The 15,098-nt window shown below is 35.1% G+C and overlaps 1 protein-coding gene across 12 annotated transcripts in view; it reads right to left on the bottom strand.

The window, feature by feature from the left end:
- Positions 1–15,098, bottom strand: part of LOC115223011 (annexin A7) — a 163,198-nt gene that overhangs the window by 72,886 nt on the left and 75,214 nt on the right. For 11 of the 12 annotated variants that reach the window (XM_029793435.2, XM_036511867.1, XM_036511870.1 and 8 more), the window contains one exon: positions 14,718–14,756. The exons of the other annotated variant lie outside the window; for it this stretch is intronic. In XM_029793435.2, the coding sequence (XP_029649295.1) occupies positions 14,718–14,756 (39 nt within the window). The remainder of the gene's footprint in view (positions 1–14,717; positions 14,757–15,098) is intronic. 12 annotated transcript variants of the gene reach the window in all.

Here is a 15,098-nt window from a genome sequence, read left to right as displayed (position 1 = left end):
CTTTTTTTTTTTCAAGCCATTATTGTTGTTTTGCCCAATGTTCAGGTTGTGCTGTGGTTGTAGGATGTGTCTGGAGGCTGTTGACTTTCAGTGGTTTTCTTGCATTCCTGGCATATTAGTTTAATTACTGTTGGGAGAGCTTACTACAAGAGTTTTCCATTCAAGCTAAATTCCAGTAATTTTGTGATTATACAGGGTGTCCACAAAGTCCAGGTACATGGAGTAAATAAAATCATAACATAAAGAATTAAAGGAGTGGCTGTGTGGTAAGTAGCTTGCTTACCAACCACATGGTTCCGGGTTCAGTCCCACTGTGTGGCACCTTGGGCAAGTGTCTTCTACTATAGCCTCAGGCTGACCAAAGCCTTGTGAGTGGATTTGGTAGACGGAAACTGAAAGAAGCCCGTCGTATATATGTATATATATATGCGTGTGTGTGTTTGTGTGTCTGTGTTTGTTCCCCTAGCATTGCTTGACAACCAATGCTGGTGTGTTTGTGTCCCCGTTACTTACCAGTTTGGCAAAAGAGACCAATAGAATAAGTACTGGGCTTACAAAAGAATAAGTCCCGGGGTCGAGTTGTTCGATTAAAGGCGGTGCTCCAGCATGGCCGCAGTTAAATGACTGAAACAAGTAAAAGAGTAAAGAGAGTAAAAGAGTATAAGAAATAATAATTTCTTAAAGAATGTGTTAATCCCCATCTACCCAGACTTTATGGACACCCTGTATTTCACAGAATTGTGATCCTAATTTTCAATATTCTCTTCATCTGTTTTGTGCAGAGGACATCACCTTCACAAATTTGCTCCCACTGATTTGTGTACAAGTCTTCTTTTCTTTTTCTTACTTTTTGTGATTCAATTAGCAAATTAACCATCACTATCACATTTTTTTCTGGCATGAAATATCTAGGACTGAATTAGCTAAAGCACTTTTTTTTTCCCCCCAAGATGAAAGGGAGAGAGATGATTTAAGTAGCATTTGGTTGCTATTTCTAGTAGGTCTCAGCAACTGATGGAAACTCTCTCTGGTGTAATTATATTAACTAAACTACAGTTTGTTCATCCATTCTTAGATCATAGGTATTTTAAAACTGTAAAGTACAGAAATAAAATTACTAAACACTTCATTTTCACAGAGATTATAGGAAACTATGTAGAACCAATTTGTTTACTCTCTTTCAACAGATTAAAAAAAAAAGCACTCAAAAGTTAGTTGATATAAAATTAACTCCTATCCAGGAGAAAGAGTACATCCTTCACAGTTTAGAGAGGAAAAAAACCTAAAAGATACCAAGCTTGAGTTGAATGGCTAAATGATTGATGATTCTCATACATCAGTAATGTTGTTTTGTGTCCAAGTTTCAGACAACGAACTCACCCTGACTAATTGCATTCCATAGAGCTGGAGAATAACAGCTGAGATAGAAACAGAAGATATGGGGTCCATATAATATTTTTAGGGATCCACACAAACAAAATAGTTAATTAGAGATCTACAGTACTACTTTAGGGGCCCATGAAAAAACATTTTGCTTTGTAGTTAAGACACCCATGCCGGTGACACGTAAAAAGCACCGTCCGAACGTGGCAGATGCCAGCACCGCCTGACTGGCGTCCATGTCGGTGACATATAGAAGCACCAACCGATCGTGGCCGTTTGCCAGCCTGCTCTGGCCCCTGTGCCAGTAACACATAAAAAACACCTACTACACTCATGGAGTGGTTGGCGTTAGGAAGGGCATCCAGCTGTAGAAACTCTGCCAAATTAGACTTGAGCCTGGTGCAGCCTCCAGGGCTTGCCAGACCCCGATTGAACCGTCCAACCCATGCTAGCATGGAAAACGGACGTTAAATTTTGCTTTGGATGCATTTACGGCAAGAATCAGCAAGGTTTCCTTCTCTGACATTATACATAGTTCAAGCTCCACAAATGAATGTGTGGAAAAACAAAATAGGAATTTTGAAAGAAGTATCTACAAAACTAGTTTTGGAACATCAAATGGCTATGGAGATCATCCAGAATAGAGTAGCAATCAAAGGGTCCATAGGCAAAAAATGGTTCAGGACCACTGTACTATGTAAACCAGGGAAACACACGTTTGATAAAATGACATCCTATCTAGAGGTTTCCTATGCTAAATTCTTATACACATTTCGTAATGACATTGCATAAAGTTAATAAATGGAAAATTTTAGTGAAAATATTTTTAGCAATTCTACGAGATGGTAAATTTCACATTGGGAAAGCCTTTCTGTATCACTACAAAGTTTCTAGTTCCAGCATTATCTTTTGAAAATATTTTAAAAAATTTATTTTTTATTCGACAGGCGCAGGAGTGGCTGAGTAGTAAGTAGCTTGCTAACCAACCACATGGTTCCGGGTTTAGTTCCACTGCGTGGCATCTTGGGCAAGTGTCTTCCGCTATAGCCCTGAGCCGACCAATGCCTTGTGAGTGGATTTGGTAGACGGAAACTGAAAGAAGCCTGTCGTATATATGTGTATATATATATATATATATGTGTGTGTGTGTTTGTCCCCCTAGTATTGCTTGACAACCGATGCTGGTGTGTTTATGTCCCCGTCACTTAGTGGTTCGGCAAAAGAGACCGATAGAATAAGTACTGGGCTTACAAAGAATAAGTCCTGGGGTCGATTTGCTCGACTAAAGGCGGTGCTCCAGCATGGTCGCAGTCAAATGACTGAAACAAGTAAAAGAGTAAAAGAGTAAAAGAGAGAGTATTTGAAATATTTGTACTTGAAACTGATGATGCCTCTCAGATGGTCGTACTTTATTACTGCAACTTATTTCTTGTGAATAAAACAGCTTTTGATTGAATGAGAAGCTTTAGCCATTATCAAGCATCAGAAAGTAGACACGAGTTAACTGCAACACCTTTTCAATTATCAACAGATCAAATTGTTTTCAACGTGTATTGATCAAGGATTAAACTAATAAACTGCTATCTTGGCAACTGGAGTTATCTGAATTTACCTACTTTTGACACAGAATACTTTATCTGGGATGATAAAACTATTTATGTTTTATGTATTTGTTTTATAAGACTCTTGATGTGAAATCGTGTGTTAAAACAGACCTTCTTATACTCAGGGATGGTCATATTTTGCCGATTAAACACAAGCACTATATGTTTGGGCTTCACTTCAACTTTATTATCATTTAGTTTCTTTGTCAATGTTCTTTCATCACACATTCTGTGATTTCTTCAGCGAGTCTCTGAAAGACCCCACGAAGAGGTCACAGAAAGAACTTTGACAAAGAAACTAAAATAATAATAATAATAATGTTGCCAGCCTTGCCTGGCTCCCGTGCCGGTGGCACATAGAAAGCACCATCCAATCGTGGCCGTTGCCAGCCCCGTCTGGCACCTGTGCCGGTGGCACGTAAAAAGCACCCACTACACTCAAGGAGTGGTTGGCATTAGGAAGGGCATCCAGCTGTAGAAACATTGCCAGATCAGACTGGACCTGGTGCAGCCTTCTGGCTTCCCAGACCTCAGTTGAACCGTCCAACCCATGCTAGCATGGAAAGCGGACGCTAAATGATGATGATGATGATGATAATAATAAAACTGAAGTGAAAACCAAATATACAGTGTATGTGTTTAATTGAGAAAGTATGACCATCCCCAAGTATAACAAAACTCTTTTCTCTAAAATTTGTTTTCTTTCTTTCATTATGTAAAATCTAAAAAATTTCTTTCAGCACAGACAGTGTAAAGAAGGTTGATGCCTCCGGTAAAGATTGCACCTATATATATGACAATTTCTATGTAACTCTCCCAGACTTGTTAGAAACTGAAAATTTTAGCAGAGATGCAGTCAACCGCGCATAAAAATCAAAAACATAGGTGCAAGAATTTCATGAAATTTGTTGATAGGATGAAATGATTTGAGTTTACCGATTGTTCTTCTTTATCGTTTGTAAAATAAATAATGAAAGGTGTAATGCGATTGAGAAATACAAATGAAGTGATCTTAAATTCTGTGTGCTTTTTGTTTGAATGAGTTGCATGAGAATGAGCAGACAAAGCAAGCAATTAGGCCATTTGTATAACACACATGCTGAAAGGATATCAATACAGGTAATGGAAAAAAAAAAAAAGAGTTTGCTAGACTCCCCACCTCAACAATACACCACTAAATTAGAACACATTGGAGCACTTTTTAAGTCATATAATCCAAATAAGGATTCATATACTGTCTTAGGCAAGTTCTGGGGTTATGAAAAAAAGTACTAAATGAACTTTCATGTTACCTGACCAGGTAGGTTGAATATATATTATGTTTAAAGAAAGTTAAAGCTGTTACCTGTGAAGTGTAGAACCACCCCCACCACAAAAAAAATAAAATAAAACATGTCTCTACCCTGGCATACAGCAATCCTGCACTTTGCACACTCAACAGAAACCCGAATTTTATGGCCTGATGCTGTGTGAAGACTTTTCTCAGAGTTTCTAAAACCACATTTGGACTGAAATTTTGTAGCTTTGTGAACAACAGTTTCTTTGATTATTATTATTATTATTATATTTTAGTTTGATTTGGGGGCATGTAGGTTACTAGTTGGGTCTCTACCTGAGACCTAAGGCTAGTAACTATGTTACAATGATAGGAATTTTCTCAAGAGATTGGCTGTTAAGGTTAGTGTAATCTTTTGGACATCATGTCTATTTGATTTTCCAGCTATTTTATCAATGAAGAGTGAAGACCTGTTTTTAACCATGTCAAGTGCTCCTACTTCAATCAGTGGAATAACTGTTTCCAGTTTCTAACATTCTGCTAATTTCTATCTCTAGGTCCTTCTATTTAGCTAACTTTTCAAATTCTTTAACTGAAATATTTCGATCAGGTGGTACTGTCATACCTATTAGATAGCAAGCATTTTGCTGATTTTTGATATCAGATCTATTAGCATCTATTTGTATGGATGGTAATGTCCCTCAGAAGACTAACTTTATTAACATCTGTGACTGGTTCCAGGTGGTCTTGAAACCAGTATTTAAGAAGAGGAAAGTCATAATGATGACAGATGTTCTAGTGTAGGTTCTGCCCTATTATTATTATTATTATTGAGTGAGATAGCAATCCATGCCATCAAAGTGACACTGGGGTAAAATATACGAAGCCAGTATACCCATCATGACTACCCGTCTGATAAGGGTACACCAGGCACATGCATCACGACCATATGTGCACAACATGGTGATCTCATATCAAGATAAACAGCACATGACCATGCAGGTGGGGCCCAGTTAGAATTTTCTTCTGGTTGAGTAACCCATCCCACTCAAAAGGTCCCTGAATAAGGATTGTTTAAGGATGTCGAACGAACCACCCATGTTTCCAAAGGTGAATTATCCAAACCTCTAAGAATTCCTTTCAACACACAGCTATGATGCTCCCCCACTACTTCTGCTTGTGATAAGAGATGCACACATCGTCAGCCACTAAGGGACACGCTCAACTGGTTAAGGTAAAACAACTGACAAGCAAATCTGTGGTATTGAGCAGAATATTTACTGTAGCCCATCTTTTATACCAAGACAAATCAATGTACATGATAACACTTCCAATCAATTAAGATCAGAAGCCATGAGAGCCACTGCCTGGTACTGCATCAGGCATTATTATTATTATCATTATTATTATTATTATTATTATTATTAAGTGATACACCTCAAGCAGTTTCACTGATATGAAGAAATGTTTACAATAAACATGATGCCACTTTTTGTGACAAGGTTCCACAGATCTGTAACAGATCTTCAGTGCCAAATGAAATGTTTTCTCCTCCTACACTTCCCTCATTCTTGCTTGTGTAAATATTGAAGTTGAGGCAAAAGCTCTTTGAGTTTTGGCAATGACCTTAGACTTTGATGCCCTGATTGCACGGCTGAGAAAGGTAAATCTAAACTTAAATTTAACCATTGCCTTATCAACTGCAAGATTCTTGTGAAGCTTGTATGTTATGAGGTTTTACCAAGATGGGAGCAAATTTTATAAAGTTAACCAGGTCCAGGAATTGATGGTGGAATTGTTTAGATGAAAATATTATTGTCCCTTCTTCACACTGATCTCTGGACACCATTTGGTTTCCAGTCTCAAAATTGAATTAGTGTTCCAATAGTTTCTATAACTTGGAAGTTGTGCAGCTCCCATGAGAAAATTCACTCCAAAATATGCCTTCGTCTTCACTGTTAATGTAACAAAAGTTGATGTGCAGACCTTGCTTATTGTCACAAGCAGTTCTTTAGGAAAAAAATTTGAAGAAATTAATAGGTTTTGATTCTAAGTTCAAAGGTTTTGTAATATCCACATCACCAACAAATGCATTAATGCAGATTAGCCACATGATCATTCCACTCCTGCTCAATGAATCCAGATAGACATTCTAGTCAGAATCACTCAGATGACACTGAAATATTCCTCAGATGATCTTTTTTTTAGAGGCCAAGCTCTATTTTCTAATTAAATAATTAACAATATAATTATGACGCATTCCTTGTGATGATCATAAACTGAAGCAAAAAAAAAGTCTGAAAAAATTTACAGAATAGACAAATACAAATGCATATACATACAAGTGCAAGCAGAAAGTTTTTCAATAGGAAGTTCTTTCAAAATTGAGGTTGTAGCAAGACTCTAGCTGAGGTTTGAACCACAGCTCTCAGACTTTCCTAGTTCAGAATTATGATCTATTGTACTCCCATAAAACAAAAAAAAATATCACCATGAAAGGTATTAATGCCTACATGAATATGACCCAACCAATCAGCACTGGCTGACTTTTGGTTAATGCACCACACATCAAAGGAAGTGTGCAAGCTCTCCCCTCTAAACAGTTTTGCTGAAGGTTCTAGAAGGGTAGCTTACAGTTGTAAAAAGCTGGCAAATTCAATCTAGGTCAGAGCTTCTAAGCTGCCAAGGGAAATCTGTGTTACTCTGCTCAGTAAGTCGGTCTTTTCGTTTCTTTCATTTGTCTTATCTCATAGTCAACAAAACGCACCAACCTTAAGTTATTGTGTTGAGTAATGCACATTAATTCCTTCGACATATTTTGCCTTCAAAGACTTTGCACCACTTTCATATCATTTTGCCTGTTGTATTACAGAAGATTTCTAACTTATGCTCCTTGTTCTGTAAATGCTGGTCAAAAAACTGAGTAAATTTTGGTTATTGCTGATGATTAAGATTCACAATTACATATCCATGTCCAGATATTAGTGCTGCTACAGAAATCAAATTATTAACTTGGTTATTTGTGTTAAATGGAACTCCATGGGTTGGACGGTTCGACTGGGGTCTGGGAAGCCAGAAGGCTGCACCAGGCCCAGTCTGATCTGGCAGTATTTCTACAGCTGGATGCCCTTCCTAATGCCAACCACTCCGTGAGTGTAGTGGGTGCTTTTTATGTGCCACCAGCACGGAGACCAGACGAAGCTGGCAATGGCCACGATCGGATGGTGATTTTTACATGCCACCGGCATGGAGGCTAGTCGAGGTGGTGCTGGCTACGGCTACGTTCGGATGGGTCAGTGAAGGAAAATCCATTTGGATTGTGCCTGTGGGAATATTTTCATAAAGAGGTCTATTCACCAATTAAAAACAAATCTTTTAGTTGAAGATGTTCTGTTGGTGGATGCCAAGCCATATTGTGCAACCGATGACAAGAAGTTTCTATAAATTACAGGGACCTTTCAGGTCGCTCTGTTTTTTAATAGAGCAACTTGCAAGGTCCCTGTAATCATGAAGATATGAAATAACAAAAAAAATTTTTTTAATTAAATAAATGCAAAGAAAAAAATATTCTTTCATTCTTTTACTTGTTTCAGTCATTTGACTGTGGCCATGCTGGAGCACTGCCTTAAAGGGTTTTTTAGTTGAAGAGATCAACCCCAGGACTAATTCATTTAAACCCAGTACTTATCGGTCTATAAGTACTTTTAAGCCTAGTACTTATTTTATTGGTCTCTGTTACTGAACTGCTAAGTTACAGGGTCGTAAACTCACCAACATCAGTTGTGAAATGATGGTGGAGAGGACAAACAGACATGAAGACACACAAATATAACACATATATAGATATATATATATATATATATATATATATATATACAACAGGCTTCTTTCAGTTTCCATCTGCCAAATCCACTCACAAGGCTTTGGTCAAAGTGACGCTTGCTCAAGGTGACATGCAATGAGAGTGAACCTGAAGCCATGTGGTTGGGAAGTAAGCTTCTTACCACACAGCCACACCTGCGACTAATATAGAGATTTTATGAATATATACCTCACATAGTTTTTACTACTGATGTTAATAAGCTGGATCTCTAAACTGTAGAAAATGTTGTGGAATATGAAATTTATCTTTTACTTGTTATAGTCATTGGATTGCAGCCATGTTAGGGCTCTGCTTTAAAAAGTTTAGTCAAACAAATTGACCCCAGCATTTATTATTTTTTTTTAAGCCTGATACTTATTCTATGAGTCCCTTATGCTGAACTGCTAAATTATGGGGATATAAACAAACCAACACCTGTGGGTGATGAATGCAGCACAAACACAAAAACACATAAACATGGATGTATACACTCTCAGAGTGGTTGGCGTTAGGAAGGGCATCCAGCTGTAGAAACTCTGCTAGATCAAGATTGGAGCCTGGTGCAGCCATCTGGTTTGCCAGCCCTCAGTCAAAACCGTCCAACTCATGCTAGCATGGAAAGCGGATGTTAAACGATGATGATGATGATATACACATATATGATGGGATTCTTTTAATCCACTAACAAGGTACCATACAATGAGACTGAACTTCTTACCACAAGGCCACACCTGTGCCTATCCACACAGCCATGATGCAAGTAGTTTTTAAATGGTCAAATAGAAAATGACAACATATGTAGTGGTATGTTTAATAAGTAAATCCATAGATTTGACTTTGATTCCCAGCAAGAAAAATTACATTTCACTTTACTAATAAATTTAGAAGTAAATGCAATATTATTTTGGGTTGAAGTTAATATAACTCTGAGCTGGGTTTCATTAAGTGGAAACTGAAAGTGAAAGCATTCTTACATAGTTCTTTAACTCAACTTAATGCAGTAACAAAATGTTGAGGTATGAAATGAAAATCATATTTGAAAATGAAAACTTAAAGATAGCCCCAAAATAGCTATGGCTACAAATGCAGACTGCATATTCCAATTGTCAACTTCGATGCAACATATCTGCTCCAAGCAATGAAAACTGGTCTGACACATTCATAAAATAATCCATTATACAGAGGAAGTCAGACGTTCAAAAGTCCCCCATTATTATCACAATAGTTTTTCCTAAGTTGCTCGTTACCTGTAGTCTGCTGCTCAGCTAAATGACCATTTGTCAGCAAATATCACATTCTGTATTCAATTACTATATATATATATATATATATATATATATATATATTTTACAAGAGTTCTGATGAAATAAACTTTTGTTGTTTTGACATTTTGCATTTTGTAAAAAATTTAAAAAAACAGCTGAAAAGCTAAAGTCAACAATCTAAAAAATATTTCCTGTTGATAATTCAGTGTGTGTAAGGAAGTGTTAACAATTTATGTATGTCAAATTATAAAATAATAAATCAGTCCTTAGAAGGCCATCAAACTGATGGTCATCTGCTAAATATAAATTATTCATAATTTTAACAAATTTTTCAAACCTGTTAGAAAGTATTTTAAATATTTGTCTTTTTAACAAGTCACAATTTAAAAATGTAATTTTATGATAAACAATTCCACTAATCGTAATAAAGATTGTTTACTAATGGCAGTCCTGGTTCAGGACTAATGTTGCTGTAATTTAGTCCCAAGAGACATCGTCTCCAGCTGGCTATACAACACGATTTGTGTCCTTATATTTTCGAACAACCTTTACTAAAAAATACTGTTGCTGAATATCTCACATTGTGAGATTTAAAAGTAGTAATTTTCTAATTTATAAATCAGTGACTAGTTGTCACTTTGAAAAAATAATCTTTACTAAAAAGTACTGTTGCTGAATATCTTACGTTGTGAGATTTAAAAATAGTAATTTTCTAATTCCACTAATATATTACATACGGTACTTTTGGCAGATGTCTGTATTTTCCCTGAAAATTGATACTTACATCGCTAATAATTGAACCTTTTACTGTCTATGTTCTCCACATGAGTTACAGAATTAAAATGAATTATGATGATGATGATGGTGGTGGTGGCGACAGTGGTGGTGGTGGTAATGGTGAGCAAGAAGAGCATTCCTGTCAGTTCAGAGTTACGAACATTAGTATGCTGATCTGTAGAATTCCAATTTTCATCTTTTTAAGTTGCTGGTACTTGAGGAAGGAATGGTGGGTGGCAGTAAGGAAGTAGATGCTGCATCCATTACTCTGAGTAATGCAGATACAGCCAAGCTAATGAAACACAAATCTTCAAACATAAGAAATGCTTGGAGATGGTTAAATCTAGTGATGATATTTCTTAATTCATGGAAAAAAAAAAGAAGCCAATGGAAAGCCAAAAGGGAACGGCTTATTGTTGGTTATTTTAGCTGATCATCTTTTGATGGCATTTAAGAGTCTTTCCGAACAGTAAGATTGCAAAAAATTATCAATGGAAAAAATACAAAACAAGTGTTTTTGTAAATCATTCAAGATGGAACAGTCTTTCATAAAAAAAAAAAAATAGTGATAACATATCTGTTAGCCACAAAAATGTTCTGTCATAATTAATATGAGTCCAGATGTTACCAAAATGCATTATGTACATATCTGAATGATGTTGATTCTAGTTAGGAGTGTCATCTGTTAATCTCAATCTACCCATTTGTATAAACAGATAAATGTATGAATGTTTGGTAACTTTTTGAATTTGAATTCCAAAAATTATTTTGAAATTATAAATAAAACATACATGACAAATTTGGACTGACTGTATTTTAAACAAAGTTTGAGAAAGGGTGGAAGTTTTAGGATTTTAGGGGAAGAGGTTAAAAAAATTAATAAATTACTTGTTGCATAATCATATGAATTCCCAGTGCACATGTGTGCGTGTGTGAATATATAGAAAATACAATGATAAACTGGAATGGAAAGATAATTTTCAGCTGGTTGCTATGGGATTATGTAAGAAGTACAAAAATACATACTTAAGTTTGGCTAACAATATGTGCTAAAGGTTGAGTAAATAATTAAAGTCAAGCAGTGATGTGTTAAATATTTGCTTATGGTCAAGTGGTGCAGCTGTAAGTTCGTCATTTGCATGAAGCTAGCATCCAGAACTCTGGCCTGGTATTATGCGTATATGCATGGGAGAGTGTTGCATCAGATCAAAGGGGTTAGTAACAAGTGTTAATAAAAGAAAAGTTTGAAATGTTTAAGAAATACTTCTTTAGAAAATATCAAAGGATTTGATAACTGTTCTTCCATAAGGGGCACCAAAAACAATTGGGTTCCAGAATTTACTGAAGGGTGATGTGCCTTTTGATTTTTTTTTGTTTTTTATTGGATGCGATTGTCATTCCTTTTGCTAGTCATACCGTTAGTCTGCTGTTCTCATATTTAGGGGTTTTCATAGACAATGTAACATCTTACTCTTCTGGTAGCAGCAAAAGACACAAAAGTGATGTCAGCATCTGCTGGTCTGAGCAGCAGCTGCTGCAACAACACCGATGGCCAAAGAGAAAGAAACCCAAAAGGAAAGGCAAATAAGTTTGTTGGAATAAGCCAATCTCTATAAAATACACATCTTAACCACAAGAGGCTCTACTGAAAACATCAACATCAGAAAGGCAAAACATCCAGATGTTCTACAGATGCATTATTATGTTCTACATCTTTTCATGAAATAAATATTAGACAATTGCTTAACCCTTTTGTTATTAACCTGACTGAAACCGGCTCTGGCTCTGAGTACAAATGTCTTGTTTTCATAAGTTTTGAATAAAAATCTTCCACCAAACCTTAGTCACAATTTATATTCACAACACTAGCTTTAATGATAACTAAGTTATTTTACTAAATTCTTTGTTATATTTTTAAATAATTGAAAGAAACACAGAGCATCTCAAAATGAATACAGTAACGAAAGGGTTCAAATATGAGAAATTTTCTTAAAATACTTTACTCAAATTTTATTTTATTTTCTATTCTTAATATTCATATAACTGAAATTAAAGATGGCTAACAAAGTCTGATTATTATATTGGACTGATATAGAACAAAGACAGAGAGGGAGTGTGAAGGGGTTAGTGTGTAGGCATGTGAAGGGTGTGTTGTGTGGGTGTTTGAAGACAACTAGAAAATCGAACCTTCAAGCTATTTACCCATTTTATGAATTCAAACTCAAATGAAAATCCAACAATGAGTATAATTCTTCATTGACTAAATTATTAAACAGAGACACAGACAACAATTGATATTTATCGAAACTGAATAATGGCTAAAACTCATGTTTTATGAAAATATTAAAACAAATTTAAATATTTTTTACATTTCACTGCATTTACCTGAAACCAGAAGTTCTGAGACAAAATTTTCACCTTTTATTTGTATCACAGCACAAAGTCAACATATATCAGTAAACAACATAACAGATTAGTAAAAGAACCAGTCTAAAATTATTATTTTGCAATTTAATTGAAAACCCGTTAACAAAAGAGTAACTAGAGTGATAATAATTATTAAGTAAATTAAAAATGTCATATTTTTGTTTATCATAAATTATAATTTTAGTAAGTTCTTTGGATAATGAGTATATGACCCAGTTATTCATCATGACATATGCTAGGCTAACGAGAGGGTTTATGAAGAACAAAATTATTTGATAAACAAAACGTATAAGAAATATGCTCCCAAAAACACAACTTTTTTCTGGTATTAGTAATTATAATTAATAGTGTAAAAAAACATTCAATTTGTGACAACTTTAGGTTAAAGTTTTGCTTTGTTTTTTATTTGTAAGCTTTTGAGTTTAAATTGGAACAAATATTTCTTCTGGTTATATAACAATAAAAGAAGGGAAACATTGAATAAAAGCTGAGAGTTCTGAAAGCGATAACACTGGACTGGACTGGTTATCAGTGATGATATGCTTCTCCTTGGATAATATCAAAATAAAGTTTCAAAACTACAAATATGGTTCTAGTTTCAATGACCTAAGAGTTAGCATGACAAATATCAAAAGTTTCAGTAGAGAGAACTTCAAAAATCACAATACTATTTCAGAAGTTTTGATTAATATATAAGAAAGGAGCTAATAGGAAATGGATATTATTGACTTAGTGCAATCAGCATTAGACAAAAGAAGCAGTGTGATCTCAGACAGATTGAATGGAAACAGCTTCTCAAATTAATAAGATATCAAAAATAGTTCAATGAAAATTAGAAAATATTAATCTTTTCATACTGACACTGAGGGAGTATATTTACCTTGAACGTAAGGATGCATAGGCCTTTTGTAGCTATAGAATTATATTCAAAGCAGCGAGTGAGCAATTATAAAATACTTTATAATTACTTAATATAAGGAACACTTGTTATTTCCAAGAAATATGAAATAGGGGCTTAAGTGACGGATAATTATGAAGAGGACAAGGAAACTAGGACTAAGTAAAAAAACATTTAAAATTAACAAGAAATTACAACAAATTACAACATGTGCCAGTAGAAAATCAATATAACAAACTGAGCAGGGCAGAAATTGACCAACGTATTGACCAGCAGTAGTTTTTAATCTGAGAGCTCAAAGCCGAGTTCCAAAGAGTTCCCGAATGCCACACCGGGCTAAAGCCTTCTATACAGAGACTAGGTGTGTGTTAGAACAGAATGTAGCGAGTAACACCAGTATATAAATATGCTGTTTCTAGATAAACAAAATATATATTCTGGGAGAACAAGACTGGAGGCCGCACACATAACAATCCTACGTAAGAAAGTTACTATAAGTCTCAGGACATTATAATGTGCTCATATAGATTAGGGATAGAGGAACATAAATAGCAGGAACATAAATGAAAACCAGTTGAATCAATGACCATTAAAGAAAAAAATATCGCCAGGTAGATAGATATCAATTCCAACCAAACTATAAAAGAATTAGGAGAAATTACCAAAAGATATAACTCTAAAGAGATATAATAAAACAAAATTAAAAAACAACAACAGAGAGAAATGATGCCCATTAAAGGAGAAAAAGAAATATATGTAACCAACACCTCAGGGTTATACCACACAGAACATAACAAAGAAACACTATTAGGGAGTACATTTATATATATATATATATATATATATATATATATATATATATATATATATATAATATAGCTTTGTTAATGCAATAAAAGTACACACAACACACTGTATTCATGCAAGACACTTGGAACTATGCTCAGTTACAGTGAAAACATAGTGAACAACAAAACTCTTCTAAATGATGAGTAGTAGTAGTAGTATTAGCAGTAGTAGTAGTAATAGTAGTAGTAGTAGTAGTAGCAGCAACAGCAGCTACTACCACTACAAGTAATGGTTTTGATAACAATACTAACAAAAACAAATGGAATGGAGAAAGAACTGGGAAATCAAACTAAGAAAAAAAAAATCATGTCATAATAAACCTGAGCATGCAGCATGACAATAGTGCTTATGAATATAACAGGGCTTTACCACTTACCAGGGTTGTAGTATTGATGCCCAGGCTGAGCAGGGTACACTAGAAAATCGAATAGTGAAGATGTAGGGTACTAAAGCCTCTCAAACAAAAAAAAAAAAAATGGGTATAACATGGCAATCATTAAGTAAGGGAATTGTTTACCTCTGAAGTAAACGGTAAAATTACTTTTGTAAATTTGTTACATTTTGCATGATGTTAGAATTGATTTTACAAATGGTTAATGGTAGAAATCCTTTGAAAACTTATAAATGGAAATATTTTGTTGATGAAGCAGACTAAGGCTTGAAGTCAGATGCCTTGAGTAAGGAGGCCCAACAAAATTCCTAGAAGGTTGTGAGGTTTGAATTCATAGAATTATGCTAAGATGAGCATTGCAACGTC

Source organism: Octopus sinensis, linkage group LG21, assembly GCF_006345805.1.
Source record: "Octopus sinensis linkage group LG21, ASM634580v1, whole genome shotgun sequence".
Classification (NCBI taxonomy): Eukaryota; Metazoa; Mollusca; class Cephalopoda; order Octopoda; family Octopodidae; genus Octopus; species Octopus sinensis.
The sequence above is the reverse complement of the archived record's forward strand: the minus strand, read 5'-3'. Positions and strand labels throughout refer to the sequence as shown.